Source organism: Salminus brasiliensis, chromosome 5 (assembly GCF_030463535.1).
Source record: "Salminus brasiliensis chromosome 5, fSalBra1.hap2, whole genome shotgun sequence".
Classification (NCBI taxonomy): Eukaryota; Metazoa; Chordata; class Actinopteri; order Characiformes; family Bryconidae; genus Salminus; species Salminus brasiliensis.
Window position 1 is genome coordinate 7278434 of NC_132882.1, and position 19196 is coordinate 7297629.

The window sequence follows — 19196 nt, forward strand, 5'->3', positions numbered from 1 at the left end:
CTAACGCAGACACCACATGCTTAGCTGATTAGCGAAATGTGCGCATATCGGTGCAACAGCTGCATCCCCTAAACGCAGTCGTGGCTGTGGGGCTCAGTCAGGGCTTACAGCGCCACCCGGCGGACACCATCAGACATTCTTTCTCACAGCTGGACAACAGCAGCCACAGCAGCAGCGGGGGCGCTTTAATGCCACAAACGGATAAAAGTAGCAGCAGTGGCTACTCACAGAGTCTTATTATAAACAGTTCGGCTCCTGTTAGCAGTCATTTAAACCAAAGCAGAGTCCGAATCGCGATTCGCGAAAGAATCATTTCTTTGAATCGGCTCTTTTAAACGACTCGGACTCTGATTTAGAAAAACAACAGCACTATTCTTGTTTCTAAGTTTATGGTATTATTATTATTATTGTTTGTATTTGATTGTACATGAAACGCTTTTAAACATACTTAAATAAATAAGCAAGTGAACGTGTTTTCATTAATAATTAATATCTATTAATTTGAATATATGGGTTATGAATGAACACGTTTGCGCACTCTATTAAAGCTTTGTTTACAGAATGACTTGTGATACAATTTTAATAGTAATTATTTCACAATTCATTTAAACTCATGTATGCGTTTATAACATAAGTTCACGTTAAAAGTAAATGTACGTAAAAATGTCCATAAAAATGAGAACTCGCTGTTTATGTAAATACAAGAACAGTTTAATGAACGAATAATTTCAGAACTACGCTGATTATATTGACTCGGTCAGTTCGAACGAATCGGTTAGCTGAACTGAATCAATCCCCCTCACAGACTCTTATTATAAACAGTTCGGCTCCTGTTAGCAGTCATTTAAACCAAAGCAGAGTCCGAATCGCGATTCGCGAAAGAATCATTTCTTTGAATCGGCTCTTTTAAACGACTCGGACTCTTTTTTTTTTTTTTTTTTTTGTTTGTATTTGATTGTACATGAAACGTTTTTAAACATACTTAAATAAACAAGCAGGTGAACGTGTTTTAATTATTAATTAATATCTATTAATTTGAATATATGGGTTATGAATGATTTAGAAAAACAACAGCACTATTTTTGTTTCTAAGTTTATGGTATTATTATTATTTTTGTTTGTTTTTGATTGTACATGAAACAGAAAACGCTTTTAAACATACTTAAATAAACAAGCAGGTGAACGTGTTTTAATTATTAATTAATATCTATTAATTTGAATATATGGGTTATGAATGAACAGGTTTGCGCACTCTATTACAGCTTTGTTTACAGAATGACTTGTGATAGTAATTTTTCCCAATTAATAAAATCAATTTAAAATCAATCAAAACATTAGTTCACGTTAAAAGTAATTGTACGTAAATGGTTATGTTGACTCGGTTGGTCAGTTCGAACGAATCGGTTCGCTGAACTGAATCAAACTCCCGCTCAAACGGCTCGTCTCGGCCCCGCCCCCTCCACAAGTCAAAGCAGCAGCTTCAGGAGCTCCGCTCGCCAAAATGGCTTCGCTGCCTTTCGTGCGGGTCGCCCTGCTCGTAGCCTTCTCGGTGTTTCTCACTCTGATCCTGGGCTTCGGTTTGCCGTTTGCGCTCAACCTGGTGGCCTGGCTATGCGGTCTGCCTGAAGCCAGCGCCACCGAGTGCGTGGTGCTGCTGTACTCGCTCTTCGTGCTCTACATCGCCCTGCCTCGGCTACCGCGGGGGTCCGTCAAGGTAGGTGTCGGCCCTGCAGCGCCTGTGGCTCGGCCAGGCTGCGGGCTTGCTCTCGCCCCCTGTCATTCGGAGTGCCAGAGTGAGGGGGGCGGTCTGGAGACCTGTGCGTGGATAGAGAGGTCTCCTTATGCTAGAGTGGGACACTTTCAGACCCCCCTTAATTTAGGTGATATCTAAAATACTGCTTATGTACATTTCCATGCTGTATCTGCTTAAAGAGGGTCTTCAGACACCTATTGGGGGTCTCTTAAGATCCTCTTTATCATGTTCATCATGTTCATCTTTAGTGGGACAGTTGGGGAGATGCAGTGAGATGCTTTCACTTTTACAAATAAATGCATTTTAGTAATTATTATCAATTATTAAAGTTTAAATTCCTCTAAAAAACAAAAGTACAGAAAAAAAAATGCATAATACATACATGCATGTTATGCAACCTTAAAGGAGTAGTTCACCCCAAAAAATACATTTGCACAGTTGCCCACGTATCCAAACGTAGTCCATCGGACAAGACCTTTCTTACTGAACCTTCGCCTCTTTAGATTTACGCTGGAACTACTAGGCTAGTGCAGCTAACAAGTAATGGAAACCTGTGTCACCAGAATCACCAGAACTAATAACCGATTAACTTTATGCTGTGGTAAATAAATGAAGTCCATTAATGCAGCTAAATTCGAAACCGAGGGCGCCATGTCTGTAAAAGTTGTGTTTTTAAGGCTACATAATGGCTACAGTGGCATGCAAACCTTTGGGAACCACAGGTCGTCCCCAACATTTTAAGCAAAGCAAGGGTATTTTTGGTATGTACAGTTTTAGGTGGGTGGGGGAAGGGGCAGCATAAAAGAAATCTGGCCCCCCCAATAGATTTGAGCTCTCGTAACGTTTATTCGGGTCTTAATTTATGAATATTCAAGACTCCTCAAACCTCGTCCCAACAATCAGCAGCCACAGGCTCCTCTAAGCAGCTTCCGAACACTCTGAACGTTAAAATTACTGAGTACTGTTTCGCTTCAGCTTAATCGTACCCCGCCCCCCATAAAGGGGACACCTTAAAATAAATCTGGCCCCCCCAATAGATTTGAGCTCTCGTAACGTTTACCCAGGTCTCAGGCCTTAATTTATGAAAATTCAAGACTCCTCAAACCTCGTCCCAACAATCAGCAGCCACAGGCTCCTCTAAGCAGCTTCCGAACACTCTGAACATTAAAATTACTGAGTACTGTTTCGCTTCAGCTTAATCGTACCCCCACCATAAAAGAAATTTGGCCCCCCCAATAGATTTGAGCTCTCGTAACGTTTATTCGGGTCTTAATTTATGAATATTCAAGACTCCTCAAACCTCGTCCCAACAATCAGCAGCCACAGGCTCCTCTAAGCAGCTTCCGAACACTCTGAACGTTAAAATTACTGAGTACTGTTTCGCTTCAGCTTAATCGTTGCCAGCTGAAGTCTGGGGTCTTTACAATCCCTAAAAGTACAGGCCGTGGGAAAAGCTTACACAGCAGCTTCTTTACTTATTAAAATCCTCTGAGTTAAGCCAGATATTGGCACATTGTATTGTTTAGCCTTCAGAACTGTTCTCCTGCCCACAGATTGACCCACTTCATGCTAAGAGGAGCGACTGCATGGCCCGATTACATGAGATTTCTGGAAGTAACCGTTCTCGATCTCTCTGTTTGCAGGTGGAGAGGAAGGCCGTGTTCATTACAGGATGTGACAGTGGCTTTGGCCTCGCTTTGGCCAAACACCTCCACAAGCTCGGGTTCACAGTGTTTGCTGGGTGCCTTTTGAAGGTAACGTGGAGAGCTGCAGAGCTGCAGAGCTGTAGTCTCTGGTTGGTTAATGTTTTCTAGCCCCGGGTTTGAGGTTGGGGAGGAAGTGGGCTGAAAAGAATTTAACGAACTCTTTCAAAATCATTGAGCAATGGTTCTCGGGCCTTTTAACAGACAGTCGACATGTTGACATGTATGCCAGCGTCCCAAGCATTCACACCACTAGAGCATATAGCGTAGATGGAGAGGAAGTAGAATGCAGTCAGGTCTAAAGGTATATATAATTGTGCCTCTCTGTATGCCACCTCGATGCAATCCAGATGAGATTGAAGTGCGGCCTTCCAGCTTTAATTCGAGGGCATAGAGCAAAACTGCCATTAACCGTTTAGGTAGGACAGCCATTTTTACAGTACCTCCATTTTCACAGACTCAAGGATAAGCAGTTTCATGGTCAGTTGTGACCTGTTTTCTTGGTATTTAATGACCGGTGAATCTGAGAGGTTGTTGTATTCAGAAGCTGTTCATGAAAAGTTCACGCTACAGTGATATTATATTATGAAAGTAGGGTATTTAAGTAGAAGCGTGCATTGGTGCGTGGATTTCCTCATATCAAACAGTTTCCTCATCTCAATAACTTGTCATGTGCCCTTAAACATCAATTACAGCTTGATAACGACGTCTCATGCTGTTCACAAGTCGACCTGACTGCTGATCATGGCATCCCACTCTTCTTAAAGGCCGGCCCTCAGGTCACCGAGGTCCTGGGCTACGGAGTTACGAGCTTCTGCACAGCGACTCCATTGGTCCCATAGGTTTTCTATGAGATTCAAGTCTGAAGAAAGTGCAGGTCAGCCCATTTGAGCTACCCCAGTCTCCAGCAGCCGTTCCCGACGTTCTCTGGAGTTGTATGGTATTAATCATCTGGTCGTCAGTGTGGGATGAGGCCAAAAGACGTCCAAGACACTCTGTTGCAACCTGCTGATGACACTCTGTGACCCTCTAAGCTCAGTGGCCACTTCCCTCTGAGGACATCCTTTTTTGAAGCCTCGCAATGGCGAGGTACTGTTGATCAATTGTCCGGTGTCGTCTTGGTCTCAGGGTGGACAGGAGGACTGTTTAAATACTCCTTCTAGCTCATTCTTCCATCTAATTCATGGATCAGACATCTGTTGTGAATTTTGCCGTTAGGCTCCTTGTTAGAGAACAGCATGTACCGTTGCAACCGTTGAACAGCTGGACATGTGGATTCAAAGGTTTAGAGAAGGTCACGTTGCATTTTAGGTCCATCCTGAAATTTCACCCCAAAGCCAAATATCCCTAACCTGGGTGAGTTGTGTATAAGGGGCCCACATCAGATCTCTTTAGTCATCTGTGTGGCAGTGTGAACGGCACAAAACACACTGAATCAGACAATTTGTATATGATATTGAAATCTGATCCATATCTGATGCTCTGCATTGCGACTCGTCAGATTCATGCCATGTTAGTCCAACTCCACAGTCCTTATGAATGCGCTGAGGAAAGGGGAAAATAGACGACAGCAGCCAAGGGAGGTTTTCGGTGGTGGGATGGTGAGGATGACTGAGCTCATAAATCTTCAGGGTGAGGTCTCTGTTTAAACTCCGTTAGAAGGCAGATATCGAGGCGCTCTGTGTTTGAGAAATTACTAAAGAAATGGTTCTGCCTGCTCAAATAGAGCAAAACACCAAAACTAAATACCATGATGCATATCAGGCATGTTCAGAAGTGTAAAATATAATATAATAAGACCCTTAACTAGACCCTTAGTTGAAATGTCCTCAAAACATGTCATAGTTTAATGTGGCCTGAAGCTCCTGTACTCGGGCTGGGCAGTTTAGAGCTTCCCCTGCTGACCTGCAGACCCTTGTCTGAGCTCATGAGTTCAATCAGGTCCTGGAACTAGCTTAAATTTGTAGAGTTCAACTTACCAGGTTTTGAGCCAGGCACCATTTGTTAGCCTGTAAATGTAATGGTTCCAAGTGCTCTGTGCCCACAGGAGAAGGCTGGCGAGGGGGCGGTGGAGCTGGAGAACATGCACTCGGACAGAATGAAGGTGGTTCAGCTGAACGTTTCCAGTGACGATCAGGTTTCTCAGGCTGTGGAGTTAATCAAGGCCAACCTGGATGACCCTGAAAAAGGTGTGTGTGTGTGTGTGTGTGTGTGTGTGTGTGTGTGTGTGTGTGTGTGTGTGTGTGTGTGTGTGTGTGTGTGTGTGTGTGTGTGTGTGTGATGGGCCATCTGATTGAGTGCACATCATTACTATACATTGCAGGAATTTAGTAAACAGGTTTTCAAATGCAGTGGATTACCTAATACACTTTGTCCAAATGTTTGTGGACACCTCTTCTAATGAATACATTCTGCTACTTCATGTTGCACCCATTGCTGACACAGCTTATCAAGTTCTTGTTGAGAAATATTGCCAATAGAATAGGAGAATCAGACTCTCTGAAGCAGATAAACATGACCCTATTGCCACTATGCTGCTGCCTAATGCCAGGCATGGGCTAGAGGGGTATAAAGCCCATCCAGCATTGAGCTGTGGAGCAGTGGAAGAACGGTGTTCTCTGGAATGATGAATGGTGGAGCTCCATCCAGTACTTTTAGGATGAGTTGGGGATGAGGTGGGGTGTTGAACATCCAACATCCTGACCTCACTAACTCTCTTGTTGGTACATGCAATCAAATCCTCATAGCAATGCTCCAGAATCTAGTAGAAAACCTTCCCTGGACAGTAGAGACAGTTACTCCAACAAAAGCAGGATAGGCTCTTTTTAATTGATTGCAATGTTGGAAAACATGACGACTGAGCAGGAGTCCAATACTTTTGTTTGTTTTGCTCTGGAGTCACAATGTCTTTGATTTCTTTGATCAAGTTTTTGATATTTAGGAGTTCCAGCTAATCTAGATTTGACTCACCTTCATGTCTTGTTTGGTGTTTGGCCAGGTCTGTGGGCTGTGGTGAACAATGCAGGCGTCTCTACGTTTGGCGAGGTGGAATTCACAACAATGGAGACGTACAAGCAGGTATCAGAGGTCAACCTGTGGGGAACTATCAGAGTGACCAAAGCCCTTCTCCCGCTTATCCGCAGAGCAAAAGGTGAGGGACAGATGAATGAATTCTAGCAGCACCTTTAACATTTTATTTGGAGAAAATTACATAATATATGCAACAGTACATTTCGTACACCAGGCACAGTATTCATATCCATTTGCTGTAATAACTTACATAATCATAAATAATATTTTTTTTTAATTATTATTATTATTATTATTATTAGTTTGTTATTTTGTTTACTCTGGGTGCTATAACTTCAGTCTCCAGGTTTCACTTAACCAGGGTGCCTCTGTCCAGCCATGCTAGATGACCTGAAGATGGTTACGGCTGTAGCACTGTGGTCACTTGACAAGGAATTGCCTACTGCATTGTCCTGACGTGTCATTTATAAACTCCAGGCTTCTCTTGTCTGCTCATTAAAATAGTAATAATCTGGTGACTTATTTTTAATAATAATAATATTATTATTATTGTATTATTATTATTATTATTATTATTAGTTTCGATTGAAACAAGCAGGAAAATTGGAAAGTGTGTGTAAAGTACAGATTGTAAACTTCCTACCTGCACTGCATAGAAAGAAAACATGTATTTTCATATCAATACAAACGTAGTTAATTATGTAACTAGTTATGTAATTGGTTATATATATTTATGCAATTAATCCAATAATAACTCCAGCCTGCTCAGGGTTGGCAAACCACGCGGCCTGCAGGCCAGAACTGGTCCAATAAAGGTTCTAATCCGAGACGGTTCAGGGGAAAACCAGTCATTTCTTTGTGCATGCAGCTACTCTTTGTGGTAGAAGACAGTCAGGACAACACATTGCCACACATCTAAATAATAAGGGCTTCAGGTTTGAGGTCTTGCATTTAGATGTGCATATTGACCTGATTTTCAACAAAGTAATATATTAGTAACACATTATTTTGCATAGTTACCAGATAATTCAGAGTATGAACTGAGTAATGCTTGGTCTTAAGTTTAATTTTAAGACTCATCTTAAACCTAAGTTAAATACGAATAGGGTTAAAGAGTTTAAGATGCAAGTCATGAAAATCAGAGTGTGAAGTGAAATTCACGCTTCAAGAAAAACGAGGCAAATTTGTGGTGATGACTAGAACCAGATATCTAAACTTTTTATAGACCCAAAAACAAAATAAGACACCAGCTGGGTATGAATAATTGTCCTGGTAAATGATTTTTTTATGTTTTTATATTTTATATAATTTTTCTCAAAAACAACTTGGCTGTACGTGGCTATAATTGCATTGAAATCATTGGGGGGGGGCTAGTCACTGCGGCCTGTATCACCAGTTGAGTAAATTGCAGGCCGGAGTTACCAGAATTAACCAAACCAAAATTATTTATATAAATATTTTCATCATATTTGTTTTTGCTCCTGGGCTCCCCCTACAGTTGCTGAGGGTAATTCACTTCACAACACTAGACACTTGAGCCCCACCTCAAACAGCAGTACATGCCCTTCTCTTTGCTACAGTCACTGGAGCATCAACATGGTCCTAGAGCTGCTATTTTAGGGTAAAATTGTTCGGTAATGCTGCTGTAAGCCGCATGTGGTGGGCTGGCCTGGCCAAAGGCTCTAACCTTATACACTGTGAAGGCAGTGTTGTTACCCATTGTGCAACACCAGCCTCTCAAAGTTGCTCCGACCTAACGAAGACCTGGCTTTTCTCTGTTTTACAGGCCGTGTGGTGAACATAGCCAGCATGTATGGCAGGATGGGAAATGCCTTGCGTTCTCCTTACTGCATCTCCAAATACGGAGTGGAGGCCTTCTCTGACTGCCTCAGGTACGAGATGAAGTCCTGGGGGGTCAAGGTGTCTGTTGTTGAGCCAGGTAACTTCATAGTGGCCACGGGAATCCTGACCCGCGACATTGTAGCCACCACGGCAGAGAAGCTATGGAAGGAGGCGCCCCCCGATGTGCAGGAGGACTACGGCAAGACCCACTTTGAGCAGCACATGGCACTGATGCGCTCATACTGCAACAGTGGGCAGCGAGACGTAATGCCGGTTCTAGACGACATCACGGACGCCATCACGTCCAAGCGGCCGTACACACGCTACAACCCAATGGAGCCTCACTGGTGGATTCGCATGCAGGTCATGACCCATCTCCCAGCAGCCATTTCCGACAGGCTCTATTTCTGAAGTTAATCGGTGCCTCCCTTCCTCCCTTTTTCTCTGCAGCCGCTGATTTGGGCTGGAACTTTGAATCGTATGTCAATCATTATCACAGTTTTTGCTGCGCTGAGCTAATCATGCTCCAAATCCTGACGACTGCTGCTGCCCGTAGTCACGTAGTCTGAGCGGTGCTGCCAAGCAGATAGACACTAACAAACCAGTGAAATGTCCGACCTATTCCACAACTGTGCTGACCAACTTCAGACCTTTTTGATTATTTTTGTTTTTTGTTTTACCCTCTTCTTCACTTCTCTCCATGTCCAGTGGATGGCGTGGTCACTGTGTGTCTAATTGTATGGACCTGCCACTAAGCACTTCCACAGCTCTGTTCCAGATCACTACATGTTCACTACAGGACTTTAATATATGAAGATTTCAAGAAATAGTTCAACAACAACAAAAAAAAATCTCATTTTCATATTGTCCCCTCTCTCAGGACATACATTTGGTGTCTGGTGGTTCACAATAGAGCTACACGCCTAATGCAGCTAACACATAATGGAAGCTTCTACTTCACCAAGTAGAGATTTGCGGTTTTCTTGGCTGATTCAAATTCCCAATTTTTTAAATCATATGGCCGACACATTACGATTTTCAGCCGATTCCAATTTTCTGTTGTAAACTATGGCTGAGGCTACTGCCTTTTCTTAAATACACCCCTAATTCCACCAAAAGCACTTTCCAGAGTTTCCTCTCCATTAAGTTTAACAGTGTTCATCTCCAGCTGGAAAACTTCAATTCAACAAGGTAACCAATAAAACGACAGGTAACCGGAACAGGAGTAAATTTGGGGGGGGGGGGGGGGGGGGTGGTACAGATTGGGACTTAAAATACCAAACTAGCTAATGTTTACCCAACTGTACTGTATAAATAAAACCTGACGGACTTTACTGTTTATTGATCTTACCGCTGAGCTCTGCGCAGCACCAGCGAGCGAGCTGTGCCAGATGTGCTTTCCGCCCATGTTGGAGGTACTTCCAGATTCGCGCTACACCAATAAGAGTCCTTGGGCAAGACTCCTAACACTACATTGGCCCACCTCTGTAATACCAGTAACCCTGTAAGTCGCTCTGGATAAGAGCGTCAGCTAAAAGCCATAAATGAGTACACATACCCAGAGCAGTGGGCAGCCATTCTGCCATGCTTCAAGCCACGCTTGGTCTGAGCGTGAAGTGAAATCCAGGAAAATATGATGTAATGAATAGAACCAGATATCTGAAGTTTGTCTTGGATATGAATACTGTTGACGAAATGTATTTATGAGGGTGAAGGGCCTTGCTCAAGGGCCCAACAGTGGCAGCTTACGAAGCCTGGGTATTGCACCCACAACCCTGTCATCAAGAGCCCAGAGCTCTAACCGTTGAGCCCCCACTGCACGTTAGAGGGGTTAAGAACATCTGACGGGTGGGTTAATAGAAGTACGTAGAAAAAGGTTGCTGCCCGCCACTACATCAGCTCCGAGGGGTCCCGTGGAATAAGGCACTGCCACCGTGATTAGGACAGAGGATTACTGCTTCAAATCCCGGGTCATGCTGCTTTGCCATCAGCAGCCGGAGTCAGAGAGGGCACAACTGGCCTTGCTCTCTCAGGGGTGGGTTGATGGCACTTTCTCCCCACTGATGTTGGTCAGCACGGGCGTCTGTTAGCTGGGGAGGGAGCTCCGGGTATGCTGGCTACCTAGTGTCTTCATCCTTCTAGTGTTGGGGGCAGTGCTAGAGATTAGGGTTTAGGTAATTGGCCTTCCAAATTAAGTTGAAAATGGGGTGAAATTTGAAATAAATTATACATGGAAAAATAAATGAGAATCTTCAACCCCTAGGGGGCACACTAGCCAAAGATAAGTCCTTTTAAAGTGTAATTTGGCATGAAAGAGCTTTTGCTGGACAAAATCACTTAATTAAATGCTACAATAAATGAGTGTAAAAATATAGTTTACACAAAGCTGCCTTTGGCTGCCCACTGTCTGCGTTGGGGGGGGATGTAAGTTGTGTAAATGAGATTTTTTTGGTGAACTATTCACTTAAACATTCCAGTAATGTGAAAGCGTGAGGTTGGGTTCTGCAGGTTTTAGTTTGCAGTGAGAAATCGAGGAGGCCTTCGCGTCAGAGACGGCCTTGCCTGCTCTGCTTGCGGCCTCTTCCAGAACAGATGCCTCAGCTGGGTCCCTTTCAGTGAAGGGGAAAACTGCCACTGAATGAAGGAGGATGCCTGTGGTTCTGTCAAAGCTCCATCAGCACACACAAAAGACTGCCTGACATTAATGAGCGGCTGACAAGACTTTCAAACCCAGAATACGGTTCACAAGACTCGCCCACCAGCATCCAGACGCATAGTCACCTAAAGTTTCACTTGGAGCAAGAAGTGGGTCTGTTTTGTTTGCCGCCAGTATTTTTCTAATAATTGATCATTCCTTTTCTTTTACTTTCTTTACCAGTTGGGAAAAGCTGTGTTTAAAATGGCCACTGGATGGAGCAGCTGAGCAACTCATGTTCTGGCTCATGTTCAGTTTAAAAATAATGGAAATTGTCACTTTTCCCAGATTTGAACTTTTCCACAATAAAAGTAGTCTGGAAATCTCGAGATTGGAAGTGATCTACAGTATTTACTTTTGTTAAGCACTGGGAAACTGCCTGGGAAGAAATGGCAAGTCTGTCTTTGCTTTACATGCAGATGTCTTGTGGTTATAGGTCCCTGTAGAGGGCAGACTTTTGCCATCGCAGGCTCAGGTATACGTATAGCTCAGGTCACATGGCTCTGATGTGTTGACTGTCTTGTGGCCTTTAACGAATAAAGCCAGTAAAAGCTGGCTGATGGAAGCTCATGCAGGTCATCAAGTTTAGCTACAGATGGTCATTTAGGTAAGATAAGCTGGTTAGGGATACTTTCCCTAGCATTACTGAAGATGGGTGCAGAACTCTGGTCCTGGAGAGACAGATATGTGCAGTTGGGGTCTTCTCTGCTGAAACACCTCTGATTGCACTCCTGGAGACCAACCCTCCAGGCCTGGAGTTCAGAGAAACTAACCCAGTTGCTGAGTGGTGCTGAAAGGAACGAGACATCAAGGGTTTTTTTTGGGCTTTTGAAAGCCTATCTGCAATCGGTCACTACACACAGTGCTTACAAATACACTGCTCGATTCCCAGAACACACTATGCTAGTTTTGAGAAGCGGCCGGAATTTAAAGGCACGTCAGAGGCACTTCTATTAGAGGCAGAGAGGATGTATTTACCACCATTGTATCACAATCTACATCACATATACACCTTGTGGTGAAGACACGTTGTGGTGGTTGGATAACTGGTGGTTTTGGAGAGTGTTGTCGTCATGGCGACAGCTGGATCCTAGATTACCACCACCACATTAAAGAAAAAAAAAAAAGTATCTGTGCAATAAACCATCTCACACCAAACCCACTCTAAATGACTGACATCCCAGCAACTATATTGTATTATCACATAATTCTTATTAATTATTAAATAAGGTGGAATTCCCCTTTAACCCTTAAGGGCCCAACAAAGATCATTTAAAATGGTGATTAAATAATAGAACCTAAAGTTAAAACTATAGGGTCTGCAGGGTTCAAGGGGTTAAAATCAACCCAATTCTTGAGACTGCTCAATGTGAAAAGCAACAGAGCAGATGTTCAAATCCAGGCTGCACAAACATGGCTGGTTATAGTTTGGGAACAGTGAGGCAATAAGGGCCAAGCCCAGTTCAAGACCGTGTTCGCTGGCTGCAGCTGGATGAGAAGAGAAAAATTGCAACAACTAATGAGTAACAGGGCTTTTCACCAGCACCTTGGGTTGCAATGCACTGCACTGCATAAGTGACACCCATCATTTGGTTTAGGTTTTAGGTTCAGATCTACAGTCACAAAAAAACATCCCATGAAAACCTTTTTTCATTAATTTTATTTATTTGTGATTATTATTTTATTATTATTATTTTTAACCCATTTGCTCTCCAGTTTGGATCTGCAATTCTGCATCCCGTCCATATTTTCCCCCTATAATCACATGCAATGCTCCCGACACTGGTAAAGGACAAAGACAATCACGCCCCCTCCGACGTGTGCAGCCAACCAACGCCAACAGGCCGGTAGGAAAGCGTCATAGACCCGGCTCCAATGTATCAGCCAGCAGACGCCACTGCATTAGAATGATGTGGGGACAGAGCAAGGCCTTGTAGAAACATATTGCCAATAGAATAGGACTCTCTGGAGCAGATAAACATCAGCTCAGCCTATTGGCACCATGTTTCATGCCAGGAGTGGACTAGAAGGGTATTATAAAGCCCCCCAGCATTGAGCTGTGGATCAGTGGAACTGTGTTCTCTTGAATAACGATGGATGATGCTTCGTCTAGCACTTTTAGGGTGAGTTTGGGATGATGAGGTGGGGTGATGCTCACCCAACATCCTGGCCTCTCTAATGCACTTGTTGCTGAATGCAATTAAATCCTCACAGCAACCTCACATAGTTAAAGGCCTTCTTCCCTGGACAGTAGAAAGATTTAATCCAACAAGCAGAATAAAAGCGTTTTTATACAATTGATTATTTTGTAAGAAACAATGAATGAGCAGGTGTCCTAATACTTTAGTCAATGTAGTGTATTTAGGTGATAACTGGAAACCTTGAGAATTGCATTGAGTCTGAACAGCCAAAACACCGTCTCAGTCATGTATACACTCTTACTACAGGAGTCTCAGTCTTGGTCCAGGTTAAACATATCGCACAATCCAAAGAGACACCTCAAACTGTAGGCTTGGGCACCTTTCTCATCCGATTTCATGCATTAACCACAATAACCTTGTCGTCTCTTACGATTAGTTTTATAGGGGGACTTATAATGTATTTTTAATGTGATGTCAATGAGAAGATAATCCCAAAGATAAAAATCAACCAACAGCAGATTGTCTAGTTTGACTATTATCACGACTTCAGCATACTCCGATCATCTGGATCCACCTTTGGGCATTTACCCAATGCTACCCGCCGACCCACAGCTGTGCATCTTCTCCATATATGACTCGAAGACCAAGGAGTGTTGGCTTATGTACTTTATTACTTCCTTTGAACAGTCTAATAAACTTCTATTAGATATGAAGAGGAGTTTTAGTTCCATGTAGAGATAGTGAGCATATAAGTCATACAGTCATTTTCACAGCATCGTCTGGCCCAGATTTCCTCAAGATCCTCGCTCTGTTTGACAGAGCATGAACACGCTGCCCCTCCGCACAGGTTCAGGGTCAGTAATAATTAAAATCTCTGGAAAAAAGAAAAAGGCTAAAGATTAGAAACGATATGATCAAGCTAGGACGTTAACGCTTGGGCCTGCCCAGTCTTCGCCATCCAAACGATTGAGAAGGAGGAGGGGCTCTTCCAGAGGGGCTAGTGGCTCTGATCCGACCCAGAGACGCTCGGGTGTATGTTCAACATGTGGCGTATGAAGCACATACCAAGATCGGGTGCCTCCTGCTCATGGTAACAAGAAAATAATAATAATAATAATAAGATCCTAGGTCAGCTAGTGACTGGCCTGGAGGGTCCAGCCTGAAGAGCGACCATCGCAAGCCAGTCCAGTTGCTGTTAGCCAAACATGCAAAGTAGCCAAGTAGTAAAGTGAGGATCGTATCGAGCACACCAGCCCACTGCACTGACCGTACGCCCTGAAACCAGAGATAACCGGGATGGAGGTTTACAGTGTCCGTATTCACCAGCAACACAGCCGTGGCTTGACCCTGCAAGGCTACGTCGGATGTACATGTGGACATCTGGGGAAAGGCGCAGGGAACCCGAAAGTGGACATTAAGGAGCATTCAAAAATAAAATCTGGCAAATAAGCTACACTGTTCAATATCCTTTCACTGCTGTTCCCAAAGAGGATTTTAAGAACCAAGTGGATACGGTCCCGACAAGGCCGGTAAATGCAGACTACAGCGAAGCACCTCCTTGAAAAAAGCCTCTATAAAGAACCATGTTTGTGCGAGAGACCCGCGAGAGTGAGGAACCTTTACATCCACTTCTTTAAACCTTTAAACGTTTCTTTACACACACATCTCCTTAAAAAATGAGGGTGGTGGCAAATGGTTCTTTGAGTGATTAAGCCATAGAAGAACCACCTTTGACTGTGTGAAGAACCTTCAAACTGGGAATCACCAGAACCTTTCCATCAACTCCTTTACAGCTTTAAAAGTTCCTTTACACACAACTTCTCTTAAAAGTATGGGGCTACCAATGTTTTTTGAGCGATTCCATAGAAGAACCACTTTTGGTTCCAGGAGAACCAAATTTTTTTTTTTTATAAAAGAAAAGTGTGAAGAACTGTTAAATTGGTAAAGAACCTTCACACTGACTTCTTCAAAGTTCTTTACACTCTTAAAATGAGGGCGTCGCAAATAGTTTTTTGAGTGACGCCATAAGAGAACCATTTTTGTAAAAGAGAGGAGTGTGTGAAGAACTGGTACAGAACCTTCTATAAACCTTTACAAGGTTCTCCACACATATCTCTCTCTTAAAAGTAAGTGTGTTCAGGTTTTTGGGGAGATTCTACAGAAGAGCCATTCCTGGAAAAGAGAAGAGAGTGTGAAGAACAGACTCTTAAACCTGTGAAAGTTTCTTCACACACACCTCTTAAAATAAGGCTGCTATAAATAATTACTTGATTGATGCCATAGAAGAACCATCTACAGCACCCCAAATAACCATTTTTGTAAAAGAGCCGAGTGTGTGAAGAACTGGTAAATTGGTACAGAACCTTTACATCCACTACTTTAAATGTTTACAAGGCTCTTCTCACAGACAGACAGACAGACAGACAGACAGACACTTACTAACACACTTCCTTTTACAAGTGAAGTGTAAGAGTTTTTTGAGCGATGCCACAGATGCCACAAACTCGGTGCTATAAAAAAAAAAAAAAAAATTATATACATACATACATACATACATATACATATATATATATATATATATATATATATATATATATATATATATATATATATATATATATATATATATATATATATATATATATATATATATATATAGAGGCCATCCCAGGCTGCATATAAACATGTATACTAATAATAATAATAATAATAATAGGTTACTTGAGTGATGCCATAGCAGAAACACCCACAGCGCCACAAATAAGTACTTTTATAAAAGATGCAAGAGTGCAAAGAACCTTAAAATTAGTACAGAACCTGTGCATCCCCTTCTTTAACCCTTTAAAAGATCATTCACCCATGCAGCTCTTTTAAAAATAAAAAATAAGGGTGTTAAAGTGGGTTCTTGGGAGGTTCCATGGTGGAACACTTCTGAAAAAGAGAGACGAGTGTGAAGAACCTTCAAATTGATACTGATGGGTGTGAAGGGTACTGAAACCGTGAAATGTTCCTCAGACCTCTTAAATTATAATAAGGGTGGGCACTTGAGCAATGCCATAAAAGAACCATGTTGGTTTCCAAAAAGAACCTTTTTTTGTAAGAGAGAGATACAGGTGTAAGGAACAACTTCCTAAACCTTTAACCCATAAGTATCATTTACTGATTATGTTTTTACTGAAGGCGGCTCTTCTCTGGCATCACTCAAACATTCCTGTGTAGCACCTTTGTTTTTAAGAGTACAAGACTTTTGCAGAAATGCAGCTTCCGATCAGCTTAAACGACGGACGGTACCGGCCAGGCTGTCCCAAACACCGGTCGCAGAACATCAGCCAACCACGCCAAGCGATACAGCTGTATGGTAAGGTCACTTCATACTAGACTATACAAATGAGTCAAATTTTCAGATGCATATCGACACTGTGAATCGACGTAAAATCAACAAGGGGCTTAACAGCAAGATCAGTTTCCATAGGGAAGCGGGCGGGAGCCGGACGATATCCCTCCGCAGAAAAGAAATCACGTCAGAGACAGATTACACACATGCAAAGCAATACTCAAATAACAAAAAGAAAAGTGTGGCCAGCCGAGACTGAAGTAGACATGGCTGGAGATCGCTAAACCTTTGGTAGGAGCAGCAGCAACTAAGGCACTTTTTTTTCCTTTTCTGTATCATTATCTTTTTTTTTGATTTTTTAAAGAACAGACAGTCTGGTCAAAACACAAACACTCCACCAAGCCATGAAGAAGCTAGGACCACCATACAATCCACACTATTCACATCATATCTGCTCGTTCGTTCCCCCACCTCACCTACGGCCTCATGCCTTTTTCTTTTTTTATTATTATTTATTAAATTTTTTAAATCTTTTTTTCAATAGATATTCCAGATTGGATTTCACTGTAAACCTTCTAGTCACTCTTGACTCACAATTCTGCATGTCTATAAGTGTGTGTGTGAGTGTGTGTGAGAGAGCACTTTTTCCATACACTCCCTGAAAAATCCCCCATTCCTCACTCTTGCCCCAGTCCAAGTCCTCACAGCTGGGGAAGCAATCAGCGAGGGGTGATCTTCCCCAGGCCGAAAGCTCAGGCCACTCCGGCAGCCCTCAGAACGCTGCTCCGTCCACCTTTTCGCCCCCCCTCCCTTTCACAAACATCCTCTTATCTTGCTGCGGTTTTCCATATCAGCGCCAGCCCCTCGCTGGAACCTCTCAACATCCTCCTTCAGTTCATCAACCAGGTGAAGAACGACAGGAACCAGCGCCTCACTGCCTCGCTGCCACCACGCTATCCACCTGGGCGCCCTTTTACTTTCACCACATTTCCAACACTGACTAACTCTCACGACACGTAACCTTTCTCAGCTTCCAAACGGCACGAAATGACACCTCATTCTCGCCTCATTCAGCAACGACATGAGCAATGAGCACGAGGCAGTGACTCGCGGGAACACCTGGTGAAGCTTCCAAGCAATACGCCACCACTGATAACAGTCACGACACACAGAACACCTGTTCCACCAGACGCAGACCCTCCGAACGAGCGAATTCTCGTACGCCCATGAGGACGTTTGAATCCACTTAGACTGTAATGCACTGCAATCCAGCACCACTGCGCTCCAGAGAAGGTGCTGGAGATGCCACCACCATCAATACGGTACAGATTCTGCAAAAGTCAAGAGAAACACACACACACACACACACACATATATATATATGAGCCACAGAGGTGTTACAGCAAGTATGAGGCCAAGGTCAGTCCTGATGAGGAACCGGGCAGTCCCCATAAGCAGAACTGACATTCTGAATATTAAGCAGCCTGCCCCGCTACCACCCCGCCCCCGCCCCAGCCCCACTCCCTCCATAGAACAAGACACGTGAGCAGGAAGCATGCAGCCACTACATCCTGCTAAGCTGCTCAGCAATATGAGAACGGCTGTTTCTTCTGACATTATCCGTAAACATTCAGCCTGAAGCCAGATCGGTACAGCCACCTACTCTGAGTCACCAGCTTTGGTCACCCACTTTTATTTGGAGTTTTTTTTTTATTATTTCTTTTTTCAGAAATGTTGTGTCCCTATAAATATAATCACGTTAAATCAGCTCACTGCGTTATCACGTGTTACTCAAGCGCTGTGATTAGAACACAAGTAATATGCGAAATCTTGGAAACCGTGCAACGCATGTTCTCCGTTTTCTGGAATTCAGCAACAGGATCAAGTCCCAAACGGCTGCTGGATATTCTGAAATCGACAGACGCAATTACTAAAAGAAACTGTTAAAAAAAAAAAAAAGAAAAAAAGAGGATATATAGCAACAAAAGAAAAACCTAGATGTAATTCTAATACATGTCGACATCAAAATACATCACCTATGCCCTATACATCACCGTCATCGATACATGGAAGTGTCTGACCATAAAATCGTCTCTGAGCATGAAAATGGGAGTCCATTGACCCTTCTCTCTCTCTCGCTCTCCCTTTCTCCACTGTCGGAATGCTTTATTTCCCCCAAGTCTCTCAGTCCCGCCACGTGGTTCTAGATCTCCGGTCCAGGCCACAGTCCCGATCAGGAGGCGGCCAGGGCCTTGATCAGGTAAAGTTTGTCGCCCTGCTCGCTGGTGAAGATGGGCGCCTTTTTGTAGTGTTCCACCAGCTCCTCCATGGAGCCGAACTTGCGCTGTCCGATGCAGTACAGGTTGTCCTTCAACTGCACTTTGAAATGCTTGTTTTTGGTCTGGGCCTTCAGCGATATGGAGAAGTCGTTGGGCTGCATGGAAACAAAGACGAAAAGGACAAAATCAATTACTTGGGGAAGATACGCCATGCTGACCTTAACTACCTTAAAACTCTGAGGTCTGCCCGTTTCAACCACGTCATTCCTGCCCAGGCCAACAAAATCTAGCAGTGCCGTTTGCCGCTCACACCCACAACTCTCATCACTCCACTTTGGCACGGGCTGGTTCTTGTGCCGACCCCCCCCTTATTTAGCCATAGTCATCCTCGTCATTCCCTACCTGTTCGATGTCTTCAA

The 19196-nt window shown here is 43.4% G+C and overlaps 2 protein-coding genes across 5 annotated transcripts in view; one reads left to right on the forward strand and one right to left on the reverse strand.

Annotated features, from left to right (window-relative positions):
• The first annotated feature begins 1465 nt into the window (after positions 1-1465).
• bdh1 (3-hydroxybutyrate dehydrogenase, type 1) lies at positions 1466-9570 on the forward strand. The gene is made up of 5 exons (XM_072679329.1): positions 1466-1714; positions 3397-3507; positions 5504-5645; positions 6455-6607; positions 8273-9570. Exons 1-5 carry the CDS (start codon positions 1502-1504, stop codon positions 8737-8739), a joined length of 1086 nt encoding a protein of 361 aa, XP_072535430.1. The 5' UTR covers positions 1466-1501; the 3' UTR covers positions 8740-9570.
• A 6260-nt stretch (positions 9571-15830) lies between these two features.
• Positions 15831-19196, reverse strand: part of nck1b (NCK adaptor protein 1b) — a 53574-nt gene continuing 50208 nt past the window's right edge. For all 4 annotated transcript variants that reach the window (XM_072679331.1, XM_072679332.1, XM_072679330.1 and 1 more), the window contains one exon: positions 15831-18932. In XM_072679331.1, coding sequence (XP_072535432.1) covers positions 18732-18932 — 201 coding nt within the window. In that variant the 3' untranslated portion in view covers positions 15831-18731. The remainder of the gene's footprint in view (positions 18933-19196) is intronic.

Coding starts and splice junctions, on each gene's coding strand:
- bdh1 (XM_072679329.1), top strand. CDS start 1,502: ATGGCTTCGCTGCCTTTCGTGCGGGTCGCCCTGCTCGTAGCCTTCTCG. Junction 1,715..3,396: donor TACCGCGGGGGTCCGTCAAG/GTAGGTGTCGGC, acceptor CTCTGTTTGCAG/GTGGAGAGGAAGGCCGTGTT. Junction 3,508..5,503: donor TTGCTGGGTGCCTTTTGAAG/GTAACGTGGAGA, acceptor CTGTGCCCACAG/GAGAAGGCTGGCGAGGGGGC.